This window comes from the organism of the source record quoted next, unplaced genomic scaffold (assembly GCF_019419815.1).
Source record: "Pyrus x bretschneideri cultivar Hongxiangsu unplaced genomic scaffold, Pyrus_bretschneideri_v1 Contig3, whole genome shotgun sequence".
Classification (NCBI taxonomy): domain Eukaryota; kingdom Viridiplantae; phylum Streptophyta; class Magnoliopsida; order Rosales; family Rosaceae; genus Pyrus; species Pyrus x bretschneideri.
In genome coordinates, this window is record NW_025999612.1 from 8,363,652 (window position 1) to 8,387,002 (window position 23,351).

At 36.1% G+C, this 23,351-nt stretch overlaps 2 protein-coding genes across 2 annotated transcripts; both read left to right on the top strand.

Annotated features, from left to right (window-relative positions):
• The first annotated feature begins 3,417 nt into the window (after positions 1 to 3,417).
• LOC103938235 (probable adenylate kinase 7, mitochondrial) lies at positions 3,418 to 5,606 on the top strand. Its single transcript, XM_009348233.3, has 5 exons — positions 3,418 to 3,951; positions 4,131 to 4,271; positions 4,424 to 4,505; positions 4,599 to 4,639; positions 5,174 to 5,606. Exons 1-5 carry the CDS (start codon positions 3,592 to 3,594, stop codon positions 5,297 to 5,299), a joined length of 750 nt encoding a protein of 249 aa, XP_009346508.2. The 5' UTR covers positions 3,418 to 3,591; the 3' UTR covers positions 5,300 to 5,606.
• Positions 5,607 to 17,627: 12,021 nt separating this feature from the next.
• LOC125479577 (beta-glucosidase 24-like) lies at positions 17,628 to 20,790 on the top strand. The gene is made up of 11 exons (XM_048589070.1): positions 17,628 to 18,229; positions 18,357 to 18,415; positions 18,492 to 18,567; positions 18,709 to 18,786; positions 19,061 to 19,148; positions 19,254 to 19,512; positions 19,617 to 19,732; positions 19,837 to 20,060; positions 20,178 to 20,206; positions 20,319 to 20,533; positions 20,616 to 20,790. The coding sequence occupies exons 1-11, from the start codon at positions 17,869 to 17,871 to the stop codon at positions 20,788 to 20,790; spliced, it is 1,680 nt and encodes a 559-aa protein (XP_048445027.1). The 5' UTR covers positions 17,628 to 17,868.
• Positions 20,791 to 23,351: the final 2,561 nt, after the last annotated feature.

Below are 23,351 nucleotides of genomic sequence, written 5' to 3' on the forward strand. Positions count from 1 at the left end.
GTAATAAAAATAAAACTAGGAGACATCAAGGTTCTAAAAGGGATTAATCAGGCGGAGGGTATGGGCCTAGTACGTGGTCATCTAGACAGAGACGTAGATCGTTTATTTATTTATTTTATATTTTAATTGAATTTATTATTCTACTTACATTAAAAAATACATAAATGTTTTGAAATATAAATTGCAAATAGAATGATATATAATATAAAGTATGAGAATATATTCAAAACACGTAGAACGGGCATGTAATTACTTTTCATCCAAGTCTAACAAGTCTCATACAATAGCCACTCAGTACTATAGTTTGATGGTATTCCTCTTCACTTGGAAGTGAGAGGTCATAGTTTCGAACCTCATCAATGGCGAATTCGATATCAAATTAGGCTTTGACACACCCCAACCGAGATCAGGGCATGCTGGCCGTCACGTGGAAGTGACGTAGCCATGTGCACAGTGCGGAAGCTAAAAACAGTAATATAAAAGTGCGAATAATTTAAAAACTAGCAAATATAGAGTGATAGAATATGTGCTAGCGTAATTAAGACACTGAATTTAGAGCCTAAGGCCTACAGCAGTCCAAAAGAAACGATACGACAATAGTACACCTGAAGGCGACCCTACATAGGTGGATGTCTGTCAGAATGCCGGGACGTCCCTGGGAAAACCACCGAACCCGCTAAGCTACTAGAACCTGGAGGGGCGCAAAAACAAAAGCGTGAGTGGGCAAAACAAATCTCTTAGAAAACCATTTCATAAAACATATTATAACCCCTCGCCGTAAAACTTGTATACTTCCCAGAAATAAACATATATACGTAGATATGCCAAGTCATGCTCAAGGGTATGCCAATCATGCTCACAGGTATGCCATCACAAAACCTCATAATATCATGCATGTGCTCAGATATAAACCATATCAATAGCATCATAAACTGGCAGCCGGAGTCCCCTAAGTGACCTGTACGGCTGAATCTAGAGCTCAAATTTCGACTAAATCACTAAACCTGCCCACGAGTCGGAACCACCTATAGTGGTCTGTACGACAGGCCTGGGTGCAATACATATGAACGCTCTAGTGCTACGATCACGTGAAGGCTGTGCGAATAATCGCGGGTCACCTACGAGTCGGAACCACCTATAGTGGTCTGTACGACAGGACTGTGCACCTAACTTGAATCCAAGCTGAGCGTGTGGTGCGAGAGGTGAACAACACGTGAAGGACTGTGCCCTACTCTGGGCGGGAGCACTAACACCGGGGGTGCAGGTTATGAGCTCTCTAAGCACCTCTAACCGCTATTTAATGCAATCGTTAAATAACGCTTACCTGGCTACTTACCTACGCCTCCATAGCACCAACATATATAATGAAATCATAAATGGATATGTACTTAAAAGTGTATGCCACTAGTCATGCATAATCATCAATCATATAAAAAGAATGGCATAAAACAAAGCATTCATACTACTTTCTGGGAATATATATGTATATAGGTGTATACGGAAAACAAAAGCCCACTCACTGGTATGTGGAAGGGTCGTAGCCCCCCTGCCTCGAATGTGCACGCTCGTCCTCGGGATACGTGTCACTTATATGCGAATTAACTATAAAAACGTTAACTTTAAAGTACATAACCGTCCGTTCAAAATAACTTCTCATACATTGCTCAAAATGGACAAATGAATATACCAACGTGATCTACACAACCTCACGATCACAACCATATTTTTAAAATAATTTTTGGACTTGCCACGCGCCCCCACGCGCCAGCTCAGACACGGACCCACGCGCCCCCACGCGCGGCCACATGCTAAGCACACTGACGGCGTCAAGTGACGCCGTCAGGAATATTCCCTTGAACTGACGGAATATTCCGTTAACCCTAACTGACGCCGTCAACGTCCGTTAGGAATATTCCGTTAAACCCCAACGGAATATTCCCTTGTCTTCTCCGGCCATCCCCCCTCGCCGGCGCCGGCGCCGTCGCCGGAAAACCTGCAACTTAGGTTTTCTCGCTCGTTTTTCAACCGTTTTTCAAGATTTTTGCACCATTTTAACCCTTAGGATTAGTAGAACACGATCCTACAAGTTTTAAGGCCTAAAACTACGAGAAAATACCTGTCCAAGGTTCCAAAACTCGGCCAACTTCGAACCAAGCTTTCCCGACGTCCAAACTTGTCCAACGAAGCACTCCCAAGCTCCTGGGAACCTCACAAACACAACTACAAGCTTCAAAAGTCCAAAAACAAGCTAGAATGAGTTTGCATGAACAGTAGCTAAAACGGACATGGCGATTTCGACGTGAAAACGTCGAAGTTCTTACCTGAAAATAGTACCACTGGACTCCTCTCAGCCTCACGAGCACGATGGTGGTCTTGGATCCCTCGATCTGTGACGTTTTAGGGTGGGTTTGTGTGTGTCCGTACGTTTGTTTGAGGAAGAAGAAGAATAATGGACTCGGGGGGAGAGAGAGAGAGAGAGAGAGAAAGAAAGAGACAGTGGGTGAGGGAAAGTGAGATGGTGTGGGTGTGTGGCCCAACACATGTCCACACCTCACAAAACATCCAAAAACAACCCAGGGGTAAAATGGTAATTTCACAAGTACGTTTCCGATAATTCCGGGACGGGATGTCACAGGCTTCCTATTGTGTGGTCTAGCTAAACTCTCCCTTCCTTAGTATAAAAATATCGATGTACTAAAAAAAAAGTCTCATACAATTTAATGAAAAAAATAAAATACAAGTTATCTATTATTTGTTTAAGTAAAAGTCGTGACCTAGGCGGACGCTTTGGCAAGTCTAAGAGTCATTTTGTTATTTTTTAAATGCCAAATAATTAATTGTGGAGGTGGTTAGCCACCTAGGCCCTAGGCAGTGCTACGTGGAGACTTTAGAACACTAGAAGGCATAAATCAGACAACAAAGAGTATATAACTCACAGTTTTATGAATCTCAATTGTTGAATTGATTAAAATCAAACGTTCAAGTCACTTAATCAAATATTGACTACACACTAAATTACCATTAGCGACATATTGATCAAATATCATTGTGACTATTATAAATGTACATGGTCGTGTAATTTCTTATTTCATCTATTTTTTAAAAAAATTAAGAAATTATTCTTGGTATTCTAAAAATCTTATTTTGCACTATAGACTTTCTATAATCAGAAAGAAAAATACAATTGTAAAAAACGCAAAATAAAAATTTTAAAATGCTAATAACAGTTTAAAAAAAATAACCGTTCAAATTTAACTTCCTTCTTTTGGTAAACTTGTTCATCATATTAACATACTTTTTAGCATATTCTTACAATATCCTTAAAAAAAAAAAATATTAACAAACAGGTATAAAATTACCATTAAAATTTCAATAGCAGTGGCCGTGTGCGGAACGATCTCACGGTATCTCTTAATCTGTTGGACGAAGTTAAGAACTTCGCCCTCGTAGCTGTGGGCCCCACATACGTGGCAGCCTACTGCGCTCCCGCTCTAAACTCTCATAACTCGCTTTCCCGGTCTCAGCGGCTCAGCTCCACTCACAGTCACAGTCTACAGGGTCTCAATCCTACTACCTCTCCCTCCCTCTGCCATGATCGTACCGCGTCGTTTAGCCTCCACCGCCAGCTTTACCGCCGCGCCACCGCTGTACCGGCTTCTGAAACTCGCTCTTAGCCGATTCTTCACCGCCGCCGCGGCTCAGCCTCACTTCGATCACGACTACTACTATGCCCACCGAGACGACCGCGGGCCGCGCCTCGATCAACTTCCGGTGGCCGGCACGGAGGGCTCGGTTCCTGTACGAGGAGTGCAGTGGGCCTTCATAGGCAGTCCGATCGCCAAGAAACACGTGTACGCCGAGAGGCTGTCGAAGCTTCTAGAAGTTCCTCACATTTCCATGGCCGGCCTCGTCCGCCAAGACCTCAACCCTCGTTCTTCGCTTTACAAGCAGGTCTCCTTTCTTCGCACTCTCTCAATTTTTGCTTTCTACTATGAAAAATAGCTTCTTTAATTTCATTTTTTTTTCATTTAATTTCTGAAAATTGGAATTCTTTGGATTTAATATGTAATGTAATCTGCTTTTGTTTTCTGTTTAATTGATTGTTTTGAATTGTGAAATGTGTGAATTAGATTGCGAATGCTGTGAATCGAGGGGAGCTTGTTCCGGAAGAAATCATATTCGGGTTGTTATCGAAGAGATTGGAAGATGGGTATTGCAGAGGAGAAAGTGGATTTATACTGGATGGACTTCCTCGTTCCCGGATTCAAGCCGTAAGTATTTCGCTACGGAAGATTTAGTTTTCATATGAATGACGTTGTATAGATTTGTTAAATTATTAGGAAGACAAGTGTGATCATCAAATCTAAGGCCTTTTATGGTGTTAATTCTGCATAACGTTTGGACTTCTGATCTTTGTTGTCAGGAAATTCTTTCCGAACTCATTGAGATTGATCTAGTTGTGAATTTCAAATGCACAGAGCATTGCTTGGCGGAACACGAAAGAGGTAGTATCTAATTTTGTTGCCTTGAATGTCATGATTTGATTTGAACAACTGCTACCTTGGTACGAATTTTGAAATCCTCCACTGCTTATGCAGAGGGTGCCTGGAGGGAGAAACTTCGAATCTTTGCTGAGCAGGTAGTCCTCAAGTCTCAGTTCTCCTCGGCTAGTATACCAGTCGTAAATATTTTCTGTCCCGGTAGAGATTTAGGACTGCGAAGGATCACCAATTTCCGACGCTGAGAAATTCTTGAAGTCAAAACTCAGAATTTTTTTTAAGATACGTTATTTATTTTGCTGGTTCCTCTTGGTGAGCTACCGGAAGTTACATTATGTGTTGCAGGGTTCTTTGTTGTTCAGTCCCCCTGCCCGTAACTCTATACTACGCCACATCTATTTTTTCTAAGGAAAAAGCGGGTTCCAAGTTTTCCTTCTTTCGTTGATGACTTGCCATGCCTCTTATTTTTTGTGCATTGTTTCCAAGTTCTTGTTTCATTCATTTTAGAGTGGTCTTTAAAGTGACAGAAAATGACGAGCTTTAATATAATGCCGGGGAAATATGTTTTTAGATTAGTATCGTATCACTGCCATAATACTTTGCGTACATGATTATTTAAAAAGTAGAAACGGAGATGACGTTTTGTTAACATTTCCTGTTTTCTGTGTACTCAGAGTAAGCCATTGGAAGATTACTACAAGAAACGGGATAAGCTTCTCGACTTTCAAGTGAGTAGTGCACCCGGGGAGACTTGGAAGGGGCTGTTGGCTTCGTTACATCTGCACTCCTCCCTGTTGTAGAATCTCAGCTGTGAATTCTGACTCTACTGTATATAAGAACCGTGCAAATTGCCGAGGCCGATGGAACCTTCGGACGAGTATAGCTTTGTTTGTATAGCAAGCAAACCAATCAACTTCTGTATTTTTTCTTCTTATTAGGTGAAGAATCAGTGTTCAACAAGAAGTATGAGTGAATGGTTTTTTGTTAATAAAGCGTAAACAATTGCAAAAAGATTACGTCTGTAAAATGGGGCTCGGCCCATTTGATAGACAACAGGCAAGAACTTTTTATACTTATTTTTAGCTACGCAAATTACATTTGATCTTATTTTGCTTTCTGTAACTTAAAAGTCACTTTTGAAGCTCAAATTTCATTTCATTTTGACTTATTGACTCAGTGTTGTTCTTGAAACTTATAGGTCGTCTTCTCAAATATGTGGGATCCACCATCCAATAATACCATGCCACATTGATATAAATTTGATTATAAATCTCTGTTACACGTTGATATTCAACAATAAAAGAATATTAAGTTTAAAAGAAATTGAAGAGATGAAAACAAAATAAATTAGCCTGCTGCATTCAAATCAAACCCACATGAGAAATTAACAGATCTAAGGCAATGTAGAGCAAATTTTAAGTTTTATAGAGATGACTTTCGAGTTTCAAGGAGCAAAATGAAATCAAAATCGAGTTCTAAGAGGCAAAATGAAGGAAACATTGAGTTTTAGAAAATAAAGTGACGACTTTTAAGTTACAAAGAGTAAAGTGAAATTAAAATCAAGTTTTAAAAGATGTAACTAAAAATAAGCCAACTTTTTATCTATTGAGAACCTTGGCACACTTTTCTCAAACACTTTTGTCATGAAAAGCACCTACTTACCAAACAATCACAACTATTTTATCGAGGAAATGAAAATTTTGTGTCTTTGCAGATTAAAACGACGGATTTTATTCAAAGGTGAGATAAACAGTGGTATCATGTCCAATTTCAAACCATATGATTAATTTGCTAAATGCACATCTTCAACCTTTTATTTTGTCATGTAAAATATTGTAGGCAACTAAAAGACAATAGATGAATATTTTTAGATTTTTTGTTGAATTTAACAGGTAACTTAGAAGAAAGTGTCACGATTGTAGTACAAAGCCAAATCACAATCACGACGAAAATTACAAATGCATTAATCGTTTTGAAGTTCTTTATAGCGAGATACCATGAGACTTATAAATGGGCAACTTCAATTGGTGGCGGTATTTAAGGGTTTACAACTATTGGTTACATTAGAACTTTGTTATTGTGGGTTATATAGGCTTGGGTGGGTTTCTCTTCAATATTGCAATATGATTAGTTTTCTTCTAGATTTATATTATCTTGAAATGGTTGACTTTGTATAGTATTTCTAACCGATATGTAATAGTAAAACCGTATAATGTAATCTCGTGCAATTAGTTTTCTTCCTATTTAGTTAGAGTTGAACAATGACTGCTAGGATAAGAATACAATTACATAGGCCCTTTATGCAAAGGGATTCCCATTTTTTCTAAAAAATTGGGACTAGATGTGGGGCCCATTGTACATCGAACTTCAACGATACGAATTGTCTAGTTGTAAGTCTTGATTCATAAATCACCCTTGTGAAAATTCAATCCAAAATCATTTGCCTATTTAATTATCAAGATAAATTTTCATTGTTTCTTATATAACAAAATATTCATTAAATTTTTTGAACCCAATTAGATGTCTTAAATATTTCTAATTTGGCTAATATTTTGCAAGGATGATGTATGAGGTGCAAGTGCAACTTGAAAAATAGACAGTTCCCTATTTTTATTAAAAAAATAGTGATTCCTTCCTTTAAAGGCTTCCTACAATCACAATCATTCTAAAATTTTCTTTTGATGTATAATTAAAACTTGTCGAATAAATTATCATTTCTTATAAAATAAATATAATTTAGTTGTGCCGTATGATGGGAGTTTCGAATTCTGGACGCATGGGTGGAAACCCAACACTCTATCCAATATTGTACCATATGCTTTTGTTTTTGTTGCAAGGTTTTAGTGTTGATTTAAGAACACTTTAAATGTTGGATTAGTTCTGTAAAAACTGCTTTAACTACTTTTAGTTAGATTAATGTACGAAGCTGTCCCCGAGATTTCAGAACATCAACATAATAACATATTAACCATGAAATTAAGCACGCATGCGATCTAATATCCTAGAATAGTTACCATTTTATCAGTTTGTTAATTGTTTTTTGTTGTTAACCAAGAAATAAATAAATAAATAATACTGTTTAATTCTTGTTCAATTAGTTGGTTCTTTGTCCATGGCTAAACAAGAAGAGGTCCTATATGTTCTTGTGTAAGATGGGTTAAGTTTAATTAATCTGATAAAAAAGAGTGATTAAGGATTAAAATTAGGGTTTTTGTATAGGATTAATCTGATATATTCTTGCACATCCTATGTTTTTTGTCTTCAAATAATTCTTAGTAAATATATGTTGAAAGCACAAATTTTCCATCGCGAAAACAAATCTTCAGGATGTTTTTCATTACTTTTAAAAAATCCTGTACTAGGCCACTGAAACATGAAAATTTAGGGTTTAAAAAATTGACATGGTCATTACTTAAAGTGCAAGAAAAAAAGGGACTAAACTTCAGTGGATGTGTTGATCAACCGTTGCAGTTTCTGCGGAAAATGCATCAAACCTAAAGAACTTGATGTCAAGAGGTCCGACCTTTCTAGTGAGTTCGTGTTCGGAGTCACTACTGCTGCTGCACAAATGGAAGGTGTAAGTTAATTGTGGAACATAAAAACTTATTCACAGTTATCAACTTAACCATTTACATGTGGAAGACATAGTCTCAGAAAACTAGGTGACTTTAAATATGATTATCCTACTCTAATTAATACCTAATTAATACCGCGAGGAAAGTCAACAATGGTGACTCTAAATATGATTATCCTACTCTAATTAATACCGCGACATTTTATGGTAAAACTCTACACTTGACACATTGGACAGGTGGTAAAGTTGGGGACATTTTATGCTACAACTCTACACTTGACGAATTGGACAGGTGGTAAAGTTGGGGACAGTATCGATGTCGTTGGTTTGAGGCTCCCCTGGCCCATCAATCTAAAAAATTTCAACAGTTTCATATGCTCATTCTGTTTTGTTTACATTTAGAACGGATTGCAGACCACACGAACATGTTTACAGCCATCGATTCATACAAAGTGATACAAGGTGATAATTAAGTTTCTCTCGTCTTCGGCATAGGATTTGACCAAAAATATTTCTAATTATAGGATGAGGTGAAGGCTCTAAGGAGCTTGGAGTTGATTCTCACAAATTTCCCCTCTCTTGACCCAGATTCTTCTAATAAGTAATCATAATTTTACCTAGATTTATTGTCTGCTAATAAGCAGTTTCATGGAAGCTGCATGTTTATGTTTAATATCTGCTAAAATTTTTGCTCTGTTCGAAATTTACAATGTTTAGACGGAATCTTGAGTGGTGGAGTAAATTAATAGGACATCGATCACTACAACAACTTCATCGACGAACTAATAAAAAATGGTAAACAATCTGTTCAAAAAAATTCATTACACTACGACATTATCTTATTATATTATTATAGATAAGTTTGTTGAATCTGTATATCCAGAATTCCGTAGGTTTCTAATGAGAATTTCAGTTGAATTTTGTTTGCATTTGTACTAATTTGTACCACATCGACCACGGCAATATAAAAACAGTGCTTTATATACGAAGTCACTTGTGCACTGTTCGCCGAGCTAAGTCACTCTAGCTTGTAACCCAAGTGGGGGCACCAAGGTGGTGGGACACCGGTTCGACTCATTTGACAGGTCCTGCTGTTGCAATTTGCTGGCTCGCCCGTTCCAAGTTGAGAGTTGGGCCCCGTGGTTCGGGCTTAAGCTTGGGCCATGTGGTCCTTAGAGCGGAGGGCAATGCGTGAGGCTGGTTTCACAGAGCAGCGAAAATCTCCCGCTCTCAACAGTGGAGGGATGACGTGTCGGTGCACAGCTAGCCCAGATTGTCTCATGGGTTGAAATCAGTTGAACCATCACCTTCTACATCCTTTTTGTATTTTGTCAGGTTTTTTTTTTTTTTTTTTTGTACGAATTGCTGAACATATCACATTTTTTTGGCAATTGTCTCATGGGTTGAAATCAGTTGAACCATCACCTTCTACATCCTTTTTGTATTTTGTCAGGTTTTTTTTTTTTTTCTTTTGTACGAATTGCTGAACATATCACATTTTTTTGGCAATTGTCTCATGGGTTGAAATCAGTTGAACCATCACCTTCTACATCCTTTTTGTATTTTGTCAGGTTTTTTTTTTTCTTTTGTACGAATTGCTGAACACACCACATTTTTTTCGCTCATGCTTTAGTTGTTAAGCTTTACAGAGAGAAATTTCAGTTTAATAAAGTTTTATAGAGAAATTTTAGGTCAAAAACCGTCACCGAATTTTTGAACTAAAATGGATTCTTGTTTTCTGCATGATTATTCTTTTTGTATAGCTAGTTGAACTACCACCTTTTTCACATTTTTTATATATTTCGTCACCTTTTTTTTTTTTGTATTTCTATGCACGAACTGCTGAACACACCGCATTTTCCTCGCTCATGCTTCAGTTGTTAAGCTTTACAAAGAGAAATTTCAGTTTAATAAAGTTTTAAGAAATTTCAGTTTGATAAAGTTCTATAGATATATTTCAAGTGAAAAACGAACACCGAATTTTTGAACTGAAATGGACACTTGTTTTCTGCATGGTTATTCTTTTTGTATTTCGTCACTTTTTTTTTTTAGTATTTCTATGCACGAACTACTGAACACACCACATTTTTCTCACTCATGCTTCAGTTGTTAAGCTTTACAGAGAGAAATTTCAGTTTGATAAAGTTTTATAGAGAAATTTCAGTTTGATAAAGTTCTACAGAGAAATTTCAAGTGAAAAACAAACACCGAATTTTTGAACTGAAATGGAGACTTGTTTTCTGCATGGTTATTCTTTTTGTATTTTGTCACCTTTTTTTTTGTATTTCTATGCACGAACTGCTGAACACACCACATTTTCCTAGCTCATGCTTCAGTTGTTAAGCTTTACAGAGAGAAATTTCAGTTTAATAAAGTTTTATAGAGAAATTTCAATTTGATAAAGTTCTACAGAGAAATTTCAAGTGAAAAACTAACACCGAATTTTTGAACTGAAATGGAGACTTGTTTTCTGCATGGTTATTCTTCTTGTATTTCGTCACCTTATTATTATTATTATTTTTTTTTTGTATTTCTATGCACAAACTGCTGAACACCCCACATTTTCCTTGCTCACGCTTCAATTGTGAGCCTTTTTCGAATTCGACAGAAGACAAAGATGCATAAAAAAGAATATTAGACTTTGGACTTGGATGGTTAGTACATAAGTGTGTGTGTGTGTATATATATATATATATATATATAAACATATCAACATTAACACGAATCCCTCGAAAATTTTAATTTCCTAAAAATTGGTATTTAATTTCTTGTTTAGGTTCATGGAGCCGTTAGTATATGGAGAGTATCGAATGAGTACGAGAAATTTGGTCAAGGACAGGCGACCACACTTCACTGAGGAAGAGAGGAAGATGATCAAGGGATCCTTTGATTTCATCGGCGTCATCTATTACAGCACAATATATGGTAACAAATCCACGAAAACCAATCTTCTATAGCAACGATCCTTAAGCTTTGTAATATCTCACCGTTACGTCTTGTGTGTCCGCAAGCATGTTTTTGTGTCAACGAAAGATAAATTTATGGGAATGTTTAAGCCTTACATGGTTTCCTTATGTTGTGATTGTTGAAGATGCAAATGGAACCCAAATTGGTACTCAGGTACACAAAACTTCCGACTTGTGAATTTTGAAATATTTATAAATTAAGCATTGACCCAAGCGCAAGGATGACGCGCACGTATAATTTTGTACTATGTAGTTTCCATCTTTCTGTATATAGCAAAACTAAATTCTTTTAACAAGTTTGAGGATGCATGTTTACAAGTTTGAGGATGCATGTAGTATCCATTTACATATGTTGTTTCTGTCTTTGTTTTCGAAGGAGTGGTGTGAATGTCAAAGGATATTTCCTCAACACTTTATCTGATAATTTTGAATGGCGAGAAGGCTATATCCCAAGATTCGGGCTTTACTATGTCAACTGCAAAGACAATCTCAAGCGCATTCTTAAAAAGAAAATAACGAAATAAAAAAATATTGAAGCAATTCACGCATATAAATACATTTAAAATATCTAAGTCGCGCTTAGTGCGTTGTGATTCAAAAAATAGTTGTTTAGTAAATATTATTTCTCAAATTTTAAACACTTAAGAGATGCGTAGTGCCAATTATAAAAAAAAAGTCTCTTGCACGGTCATAATAATGTGATTAAATTAATTATCACATAATTTTTTTTTTTTTTTAACAAACGATGTTATCTATACTAAGGGGAAGGGAGTGGGCTTAACATCACAATGGGCTAGCAATCAATTGTTTATTAAATATTATTTTTCTAATCTTAATGTAAATTTAATAAAATGTAGATGGAAATTGAAAGACCGCTTTTATTAATATGGATTTAGTTGCTTTAATTAGTTAAAAAATCGCTTTTATTAAATGTATTTATTATTCATTTCCATTGACATTAATAAATACATTTAAAATATGCAAATCACGAGTAACACGTTGTGATTCAAAAAATGCATTATGCACGACTTTGTATAGGATTTCTAACTGATACGTAATAGTAAAACCGTATAACGTAATCTTGTGCAATTAGTTTTCTTCCTATTTAGTTAGGGTTGTACAATGACTGTTATGATAAGAATACAATCACAATCATTCCAAACAAGCATTTTCTTTTGATATATAATTAAAACTTGTCAAACAAATTATCGTTGCTTATAAAATAAATATAAAAAAATAATTAATTTCGTTGTGGTGTAAAAAAAGAGTTTCAAACTCGGGACGCATGGGTGGAGACCCAATACTCTATCCAATATTGAACCATATGCTTTTGTTTTTGTTGCAAGGTTGTAGTGTTGATTTAAGACTACTTTAAACGTTGGATTAGTATTGCAAAAACTGCTTTAACTACTTTTAGTTAGATTAATTTTGAAGCTGAAAATCTTGTCCTCGAGATTTGAGAACATCAACAGAATAACAGATTAACCATGAAATTAAGCACGCATGTGATCTAATATCCTAGAAAAGTTACCATTTTATCAGTTTCTTAATTGTTTTTTGTTGTTAACCAAGAAATTAAAAAATACTGTTTAATTCTTGTTTAATTAGTTGGTTTTTTGTCCATGGCTAAACAAGAAGAGGTCCTATATGTTGTGTAAGGTGGGTTAAGTTTAATTAATCTGATAAAAAAGAGTGACTAAGTGTTAGAGAAATTGGGTCTAATTGCTATAATAAATCACATAGAAAATCAAAAAATAATTCATGCAATTATATATCACAATAATGCAAGCATATGAGTAACCAATGTTAAATAAACATGATATAATGGATTAGAAAAACCTAGAAAATACAATCGAGGCAAGTGTTGGACACTTTGTCCTTAAGACAAATTTACGCCCCACTACGGTGCTCATGATTATTCGGTGCATGTCTCCCAAGATACAACGACCACATCCTTATAATAGTAGCACTCCAAATCACAAGGCTCCATGAACCACGATTGTGTTGAAAACTCTCTCATATGGACTCAATGAGACTCTCTAATATTTAGTGCACTCTATGTATGATTATGTAAACAATGAAAAGTTCTAATTGCTATATCAGTAATTATAAGGGGCTTCCCTATTTATAAAATGTGAGATACCTCTTTGGAAAGCATGTGACTATTCATGAAGAGTCAAAAGTTGCAACACTTCATTTAAGTAGACATATCTTTCTACCAAAAAGCTCCATTTCTAATTTCCATTCAATTAATAAATTTAATATAATAATAACATTATTAAATTTTCCAACATTAAGGATTAAAATTAGGGTTTTTGTTTAGGATTAATCTGATATATTCTTGTACATCCAGTGTTTTTGTCTTCAAACAATTATTCGTAAATGTATGTTGAAGCACAAATTTTCCATCGCGAAAACAAATATTCAGTATGTTTTTCATTACTTTTAAAAAATCCTGTACTAGGCAACTGAAACATGAAAATTTAGGGTTGAAAAAATTGACATAGTCATTACTTTAAGTGCAAGAAAAAAGGGACTAAACTTCAGTGGATGTGTTGATCAACCGTTGCAGTTTCTGCGGAAAATGCATCAAACCTAAAGAACTTGATGTCAAGAGGTCCGACCTTTCTAGTGAGTTCGTGTTCGGAGTCACTACTGCTGCTGCACAAATGGAAGGTGTAAGTTAATTGTGGAACGGAAAAACTTATTCACAATTATCAACTTAACCACTTACATGTGGAAGACATAATCTCAAAAAACTAGGTCTAAGAACTGAAGTTCTTCTGCAGCTCTACACAACTAAAAGTAAGGCTCGCTCAATGGGGCTTGAGTTTTTTGTAAACTTGTGTATTTAGTGAGATAGTAGGGACCTCAGTTTTATACTGTATACAATGGATTTCAATACCTCCCATTAAGTGATCCTTATTGTTATCACCGTGAAACACTTATGCATTATATCAGCTAGAAGAATTCTAATTCTATCGAGAATGTATCTGACTTGAAACTTTAATAAATACAACTTCTGATAAGTCTACCACAAATGTCAATCCTAATCTCTTATCATTTCGAATATCTTTGATCAAATCATCAAGTGTTTGCTCTCATATAGAACTTACAGAGAGATCTGCAAAAGAAGCAGGAAGAGGACCAAGTGTTTGGGACTACTACGCTTAAAAATTCCCAGGTTTAAATATATACGAGCTGTTAAGACATATTATAATGCATGCACGGAATGAGAAACTTGGGCCTAGTAGAGCTAATAACATATAATTGAATTTTGCTTACCAAAGTCGTCTTACTAAAAGTAAATAAGCAACCTGTTCGATCCGTTTCATAGGGCTAGCTGCTTTCTTTATCTCGCTTTTCTTTTCTTAGTTTTTGTTGGCAGTCCCACATCAGTGGGGAAAGTTAATAATGGTGGCTTTAAATATGATTACCTTACTCTAACTAATACTGAGACATTTTGTGGTAAAACTTCACACCTAACTAAACGGGCATATGGTAAAGTTGGGGACAATATCGGTATCGTTAGTGTGGGCCTTCCCCCGGCCCGTTGATCTAAAAAGTTTCAACAGTTTCATATGCTCATTCTATTTTGTTTATTATTGTTTTGTTTACATTTAGAACGGATTGCAGACCGGATTGCAGACAAGAACATGTTTACAGCCATCAATTCATACAAAGCGATACAAGGTGATAATTAAGTTTCTCTCATCTTCGGCATAAGATTTAACCAAAAATATTTGTAACTATAGGATGAGGTGAAGGCTCCAAGAAGATGGGAGTTGATTCTCACAGATTTTCCCTCTCTTGACCCGGATTCTCCTAATAAGTAACCATAATTTTACCTAGATTTATTGTCTGCTAATAAGCAGTTTCATGGAAGCTGCATGTTTACGTTTAATCTCTACTAAAATTTTTGACCTGTTCGAAATTTACAATGTTTAGACAGAACCTTGAATGATGGAGGAAACTAACAGGGCATCGATCACTACAACAACTTCATCGACGAACTAATAAAAAATGGTAAAAAATCTGTTCAAAAAAATCCATTACACTACGACATTATCTTGTTATATTATTATAGATAAGTTTGTTGAATCTGTATATCCAGAATTCCGTAGGTTTCTTTGAAACCCAATGAGAATTTCAGTTGAATTTTGTTTACATTTGTACTAATTTGTACCACATCGACCACGCAATATAGACACAGTGCTTTATATACGAGGTTACTTGTGCACTGTTCGCCGAGCTCAGTCACCCGAGCTTGTAACCCAAGTGGGGGCACCAAGGTGGTGGGACATCGGTTCGACTCATTTGGCAGGACTTGCTGTTGCAATTTGCTGGTTCGCCCGTTCCAAGTAGAGAGTTGGGCCCTGTGGTTCGGGCTTAAGCTTGGGCCGCGTCGTCTTTAGAGCGGAGGGCAGTGCGTGAGGCTGGTTTCACAGAGCAGCGAAAACCTCCCGCTCTCAACAGTGGAAGGATAACGTGTCAGTGCACTGCTAGCCCAGATTGTCTCCTGGGTTGAAACCAGTTGAACCATCACCTTTTTCACTTTCTTTTTTATTTCGTCACCTTTTTTTTTTGTATTTCTATGCACGAACTGCCTAACACACCACATTTTCATCTACACTTCATCCGATAATTTTGAATGACGAGAAGGCTATATCCCAATATTCGGGCTTCACTTTGTCGACTGCAAAGACAATCTCAAACGCATTCCTAAAGACTCTTCTACTAAGTTCCTAAGGCAAGGCTTGACGTACTCAAGTTTCGGTATAAAATCCAGATGGTTGATCTAGCTCATCTACTTCCATGCACACAATTCCGTATATGTGTTGAGTAAGAGAAAACTGTAAAGAAAGAGTGGTAGAATATGTACTATATATGCATTGAATGTTCAATTTCATAGGCTTGTTTTTGTGAGAATGCCATGTACTTTTTAATGCTGTCTGATAAGACTCTCATAGATTTGTAATATACTTGTCATATAGCAAGCAAAACAACCTTAATTCTTTGGTTTGTCCATCCTCTTATCAATTGATTGAATAATTGAATTGAAGAATCATTTTTTATTCCTCTTTCCTACTAAAAATAATAAATTGCTTATGACACTACAAAACAGTTACCATGCACTACTTTCTGATGACAAAACAAAACGGAAAAACAGACGGAGAGGAGTGCAAAATACCCAAATCCCATTTGATAGAAACCTTTGCTGACTTTTGGGATGCCAGACCCACCTTTCTTGGATGCTGAATTCCTAGATATGATGTATCATGAGGTTCAAAACTCAAAACTTTCTCTTCCAAAAAGAAAAGTAAAAAACTTCTTTAAACTCTCAGCACATGCAAGACGTGTTTTTCCCTAGTACTGAATCGCGGGCATCAAATCAACTGAACTCAATTATATTGGTCGGTTTGGTTTGGTTTTGACAACGAAAAAAGTCAAACAATTTCAAAATTAAACTGAAACAATTTACCTTTTGTTTGGCTCAAGTTTGAAACTTTTAAAACCAATCATGTATCTTTTAATTATTAATTTATTTATTTTACACATGTCAACTTATTATAGGTTATTTAGAGAGCTATATAAATATTATATGCTGTAATGACAAACAATATTGAGGAGATTTATATGTATTTTATATTTATGTGATATTGTAATTAAGAAATCGTTGACTAGCATGAGATTTTATTAAATTGAAACGTAACTCTATTCGACTTGATATATTTTGAGTTTTGAAAAACTTAATGAATTATTATGCGTGAAGTGTGAATGTTTAGAATATTAACACTCTAAAAATGTTAATGTTTTTTAGCAATTGAACTGAACTTATTAACAATGGTTTGGTTTGGTTAGCTTTTAATGGTGGTATTAGTCAAAATCAAACCGTTGATCTTAGTTGGTTCGGTTATATATTTGGTGTCAAGCAGAATCAAATTGATCCGCGTCCACTCCTAGGACTGGTTTAAGAAACCAGAAATTATAAATAATGTTTTTCATCATTCTTCAGCTGTTATACTAATTTATTTTTGTAAAAAATCTTTGATCGAAAGAATACCAAAATTAATGAAGATACAAATCATAGCGCAATTTTATTCGTCCAATTGGGTTGGTTAACAATGAAACATAAAATGTAAAACTGAAAATTAAGATCATAATTCAAGCGTTGGATTATTAGTACTGCAAAAACTGTTTTAGCTACTTTTGCTTAGAAGCCAAAAATCTTATCCTCCAAATTCGAGAACATCAACGTAATAACAGATTAACCATAAAATTAAGGACGGATTGCAGACCACACGAACATCAGTTGGAATTAATATGTACTAGAAGTCTAGCACCCTAAATACCAAACTCCTAATATAACCTGCGCTTACTATCTAGACAAGGTTATCATTTTCTCAGTTTGTTAATTGTTTCCGATTGTTGGCCAAAAAATAATAAAGAAAATATTGTTTAATTCTTGTTAAATTGTTTCTTGTTCATGGCTATACAAGAAGAGGTCCTATATATTCTTGTGAAGGATGGGTTAAGTTTAATTAATCTGATGATAAAGAGTGATTAAGGATTAAGACTAGGGTTTTTGTTTGGAGGTCATGGAGTTCTTACCATCATGGTTAAGGATTGTACAAGGGATGTGTGCTATTGCTTTTATTATTGCCTCTTTGTCACAAGGTTTGTAGTTTGTAATTATAAAATTAACTTAGATCAACATCTGAAATCTTAAAATTGTTCTTGATAATTATTTTTTGCTTTGTTTGCTCACCATATTGCATCAACAACTAAGACAAAAATACAAGTGTGGAACAGTTCTTCATATAAAAATATGTTGAAGCACGGATTTTCCTATCGAGAAAACAAGCCTTCGGTTTTTTTTTTATTTTTTTTATTTTTATTTTTATTTTTTATTTTTGTGGTTATTTTCAAGCTGCATGCATTAGGCAACTCAAACATGAAAAAGGTAACTAAATTTAATGCATATGTTGATGCAGCTGATGTGAATGCTGAGAGCGAGTTTCAGCCATTGCGAAATGCATCAAACCCCGAAGAACTAAAAGTGAAGAGGTCCGACTTCCCTAGTGATTTCGTGTTCGGAGTCACCACTGCTGCTGCACAAATGGAAGGATCTGCAAAAGAAGCAGGAAGAGGACCAAGTGTTTGGGACTACTACATTGAGAAATTCCCAGGTTTATATATACACACACACATTATATCTATCAGCTGCTATAAGATCATATTATAATGCATGCATTTCTTTTCTTAGTTTAATATGCTCTTTCTGTTTTGCTTATGATTATTTTTGTTTGCAATCAGGACGGATTGCAGACCACACGAACATGTTTACAGCCATTGATTCATACAAGCGATACAAGGTGCATATTGAGCTAGCGAAAACCAAGTTTCTCTAGTCTTTGGCATAAATATTTAACCAAATATTTGTAATTGTAGGAAGAAGTGAAGAATCTCAAGGACCTTGGAGTTGATTCTCACAGATTTTCCATCTCTTGGACCAGGATTCTTCCTAGTAATCAATTTTACCGAGTTCCTTTTTTTTTTCCTCCGCTAATCAGTGGTTCCGCTAATCTGTAAATTAAAATTGAGGGGTTTTATGATTAATCTCTACTAAACTCTTGCCCTATGTATGTTTGAAATTCTCAATGTGTAGAGGGAACCTTGAGTGGTGGAGTAAACCAAGAGGGTATCGATCACTACAACAACTTCATCAACGAACTAATCAAGAATGGTAAGAATCTCTGTTCAAGGAAATCCTTTATATTACGACATTAATTAATCTTGTTATATATTATACATAAGATCCTTTTATATCAATATCGTCAAATGAAAAAAACTCCACTTCAGTCGATTTGGACCTCCACTTAGTTTCACCCAAGCTTTGTTGAACTTGTATACCAGAATGATCCCATAGATTTCTGTAATCTCATGAAGTTCGACTCTAACATCACTTGACGGGGTTAACTATCACATCAAAGTTGTTCTAATATTTCACTTTTATGTAGACATCACACCATTTGTGACCATAATGCACTTTGATCCACCACAAGCTTTGACAGACAAGTATGGCGGCATCCTCAATCACTCCTTCGTGTAAGCACCTTCTAAATTACATCCATTTCATTTCTCTTAGTTTAGGATAATATACAATTTAGTCATTGACATAAATTCTGATATTTTCTTCGTCACGTTTTGCAGGAAAGATTTCAAGGATTACAGTGAACTTTGTTTTAAACTTTTTGGAGATAGGGTGAAAAATTGGTTTACAATCAACGAGCCGTGGATCATGGCGAAAATGGGGTACGACAAAGGCGTTGGTCCGCCGGGCAGGTGTTCTGTTCAAACTGTATTTCCATGCACAAATGGTGGTAATTCAGCCACGGAACCTTACATTGTGGCACACCACCTTCTCCTTGCCCATGCTTCAGTCGTTGAGCTTTACCGGAAGAAATTTCAGGTGAAATGTTCACACTGAATCTGTTGAAATGAATGAAACCTTGTCTTTTGCGTATCTCAAATTAATGAGATAAATGTTTTTTCTTGGTTAATATTGGTTTTTAGGATAAACAAGGCGGACAAATTGGAATTAGTCTTGTAGGACAATATGTCATGCCTTATTCGAATTCGGCAGAAGACAAAGCTGCAGCAGAAAGAATATTAGACTTTGAACTTGGATGGTTAGTAGATATATCTACATTGGTCCTAAATTTAGTTGCTCGATTGGTATAAGAAGTCTTCTAGTTGTAAATTTTCCTAAAAACAATATGATGTTCTTGTTTAGGTTTATGGAACCATTAGTATATGGATCATATCCAGAGAGTATGAGACGTTTGGTCAAGGACAGGCTACCACATTTCACTAAGGAGGAGGAGAAGATGATCAATGGATCCTTAGGTTTTGTCGGCATCAACTATTACTCCACAAGATATGGTAGAAACGTCCCAGCAAAACCACAAGGACCAATCTCTTATAGCGACGATATTTTAGCTTTGGCGTTGATCACAAGTAAATTTCATAATATCTCAATGTTACTTCTTTTGTGTGTGCACACGTGTGTTATTATGCCATTGACGGTTAAATTGATAGGACTCACACGGTTTTTTCATGTTGTGATTGTTGTAGATGAAAATGGAACCCAAATTGGTCCTCAGGTATACAAAAGAGCATTGACCCATGCGCAAGGATGATACGCATGTATAATTTTGTACTATGTAGTTTCCATCTTTCTATATATAGCAAAACTAAATTCTTTCATCCGTGTAGGCTGGAGGAAGTCGGTTCGTCTACAGTTACCCACAAGGCCTGGAACAACTTCTAAAGTTTATGAAGAAGAAGTACCAGGACCCTAAAATCTACATTTCTGAAAATGGAATAACCGAGGCAAAGGACGATAAACTAAGACTTAGTGACGCACTTAAGGATCCACATAGAATTCAATCCATTCTTCGCCATTTGTACCGGATCAAGAAGGCAATAGAGTAAGTCACTGCAATCTATGTTTACAAGTTTGAGGATGTATACATTCATTTACTTATGTTGTTTCTGTCTTTGTTTTCGAAGGAGTGGTGTGAATGTCAAAGGATATTTCCACTACACTTTATCTGATAATTTTGAATGGGGAGAAGGCTATATCCCAAGATTCGGGCTTTACTACGTCGACTACAAAGATAATCTCAAGCGCATTCCTAAAGAGTCTGCTAAGTGGCTCCCTAAGTTCCTAAAGGGCGAGGCTTGATGTACTCAAGTTTCGATATAAACTCCAGATGGTTGTCAAGCTCTTCTTTCTTGCACACAATTGCAGAAAACTGTAAAGAAAGAGTGGTAAAATATGTACTATATTTTCCTTGAATGTTCAGTTTTATAGGCTTGGTATTTCTGTGGGAATGCCCTGTACTTTTAATACTCGCATAGGTTTGTAATATACTTGTTATATTGCAAGAAAAACAATCTTACATCAACTTCTTTGATGGTCCAATATCCTAGTGGATAGGGTGTTTGGTTTTCAATCATGCGTTCGAAACTCTCCAATGCCGTAAATTGTTAGAATAGTTTCGAACTTTCCCATCTCCTTAATAATAATAATTAAAAAAATAGAAAAGAGAGTTTAAGGGTTTCTTACACTCAATGAAACATGCAAGTGAAGCAATTGTATCTCCCATCGCAAGGAGGCAGGAGTTTCTTATATTGTCCTATTTTCCCTTATTCCTGCTGTAAATAATTGGGTGCATGGGAAGGGGGATTAAATTTTCAATAGCAAAAACACGTCTTCAGTTTGTTTTTTATTATTTTCCGAAAAAGCCTGTACTAGGCAACTGAAACATGAAAATTTAGGGTTGAAAAAATTGACAGTCATTACTTTAAGTGCAAGAAAAAAAAGTGACTAAGTTTAAGTGGATGTTTTGATCAATCGTTGCAGTTTCTGCGCAAAATGCATCAAACCCTCAAGAACTCAATGTCAAGAGGTCCAACTTTCCTAGTGATTTCGTGTTCGGAGTCACTACTGCTCCTGCACAAATAAGGATCTGCAAAAGAAGCAGAAAGATGACCAAGTGTTTGGGACTGCTGCGTCGAGAAATTCCCAGGTTTATATATCAGCTGTTTGGGACCAAGTGTTTTGTTTATGATTTTTTGTTTAGATTCAGAACGGATTGCAGACCACACGAACATGTTTACAGCCATCAATTCATACAAGCTGTACAAGGTGCATATCGAGCTAGCAATAATTAAGTTTCTCTCGTCTTTGGCCTAAATATATAACCAAATATTTGTAACTGTAGGAAGAAGTGAAGGCTCTCAAGGACCTTGGAGTTGATTCTCACAGATTTTCCATCTCTTGGAACCGGATTCTTCCTCGTAAGTAGTTATAATTTTACCTAGTTTTATTGTTCCGCTAATATGCGGTTTCGTGGGAGCTACATCTTTGAATTAAAATTGATGGTTTTATGCTTAATCTCAGCTAAACTTGTCCCCCATCGACCACCGCAAAATATATACAGCGCTTTGTATACCTAGTTACATGTTCACTGTTTGCTGAGCTAAGGCATGCTAGCTTGTAACCCAAATGGGGGCACCAAGGTGGTGGGACATCGGTTCGGTTCGACCCATTCGGCAGGACTTTCTGTTGCAATTTGCTGGCTCGCCCGTTCCAAGTTGTGAGGCTGGTTTCAAAGAGCACCGAAAACCTCCCACTCTCAACAGTGGAAGGATTATGGGCTGGTGCTTCACTAGCCCAGATTGTCTCATGGTTCGAGACCAGTTGAACCATGTCTTTCTGTTAGATTTCCCGAAATAATGGAAAACTTCGATTCAAGTAGTTTATGTACTTGGGATACAATTTGTGACCACAGTACTGTCTCTGTTAGATTCTCCTGTCGGAATAATAGAAAACTTTTGTTCAAGCAATTTATGTACCTGCATTACAAATTTGACCATAATAATTTCTCTATTGGATTCTCCGTGAAATACGGGAAAATTCTATGCAAGCAATTTATATATGTACCTGCGGGTGATTTGCCCTATCATGCTCTAGTCACAACATTTGTACATTTAGATACTACTACCGGTACTATCAAGAGGATCAGCTGTCAAGAGTATCTATCCAGCAATAGATCCTTTAGATCCCCATCAACTATGCTCCAACCTTGGATCTCCGATGAAGAATACTTGGTTTTTTCTTCTTCTTGTTTTCATCACATAGCGGGTTGACTGTTACGCTAAAGAGTTTCTCAAATTTCAAGATTTATATTTTATAGTACGAAACTAATAACTAAGCTGCATGTTATTACATTGTGGAAGTTTAACATCACACAACGGATTGATTGTTATAAAGATGAGGATGCCAAATCATGACATACATTCTGTTTTTAATTACCTAATTGTAATGTGCTATGTGTACATGTTAGTTAGAGTTGTTATTTCTGGTATGCCTATATATACCATCTCATGTAATTATTTCAGTTGTGTAATGAAAGTGTAATATTTCAGAAAGATATTTCTCTCAGTTTCTTCATGGTTTCATCGCCAATTGCCTCACGGCTTTTCTCGATCCTCTTCTCTTCCGCTCTCCTTCTCTGATTTCTACCCGATTCGATCGCATTTCTTGCTGCGTTTGTCATTCCGATCTTCGATCATTGATCTAGTTTCTTGATTTCCATGGCATCTCCGTCTGCGACTGCTTCTCCTTCTGAGTCGGTTCCCATTCCAAACCCTAATCCCTTTTCAAACCCTAATTCCTCTCCTTATACCTCTCTCACAATCCAAAATATTGGTAGTATGGTGCCAATCAAGCTCAAGCGG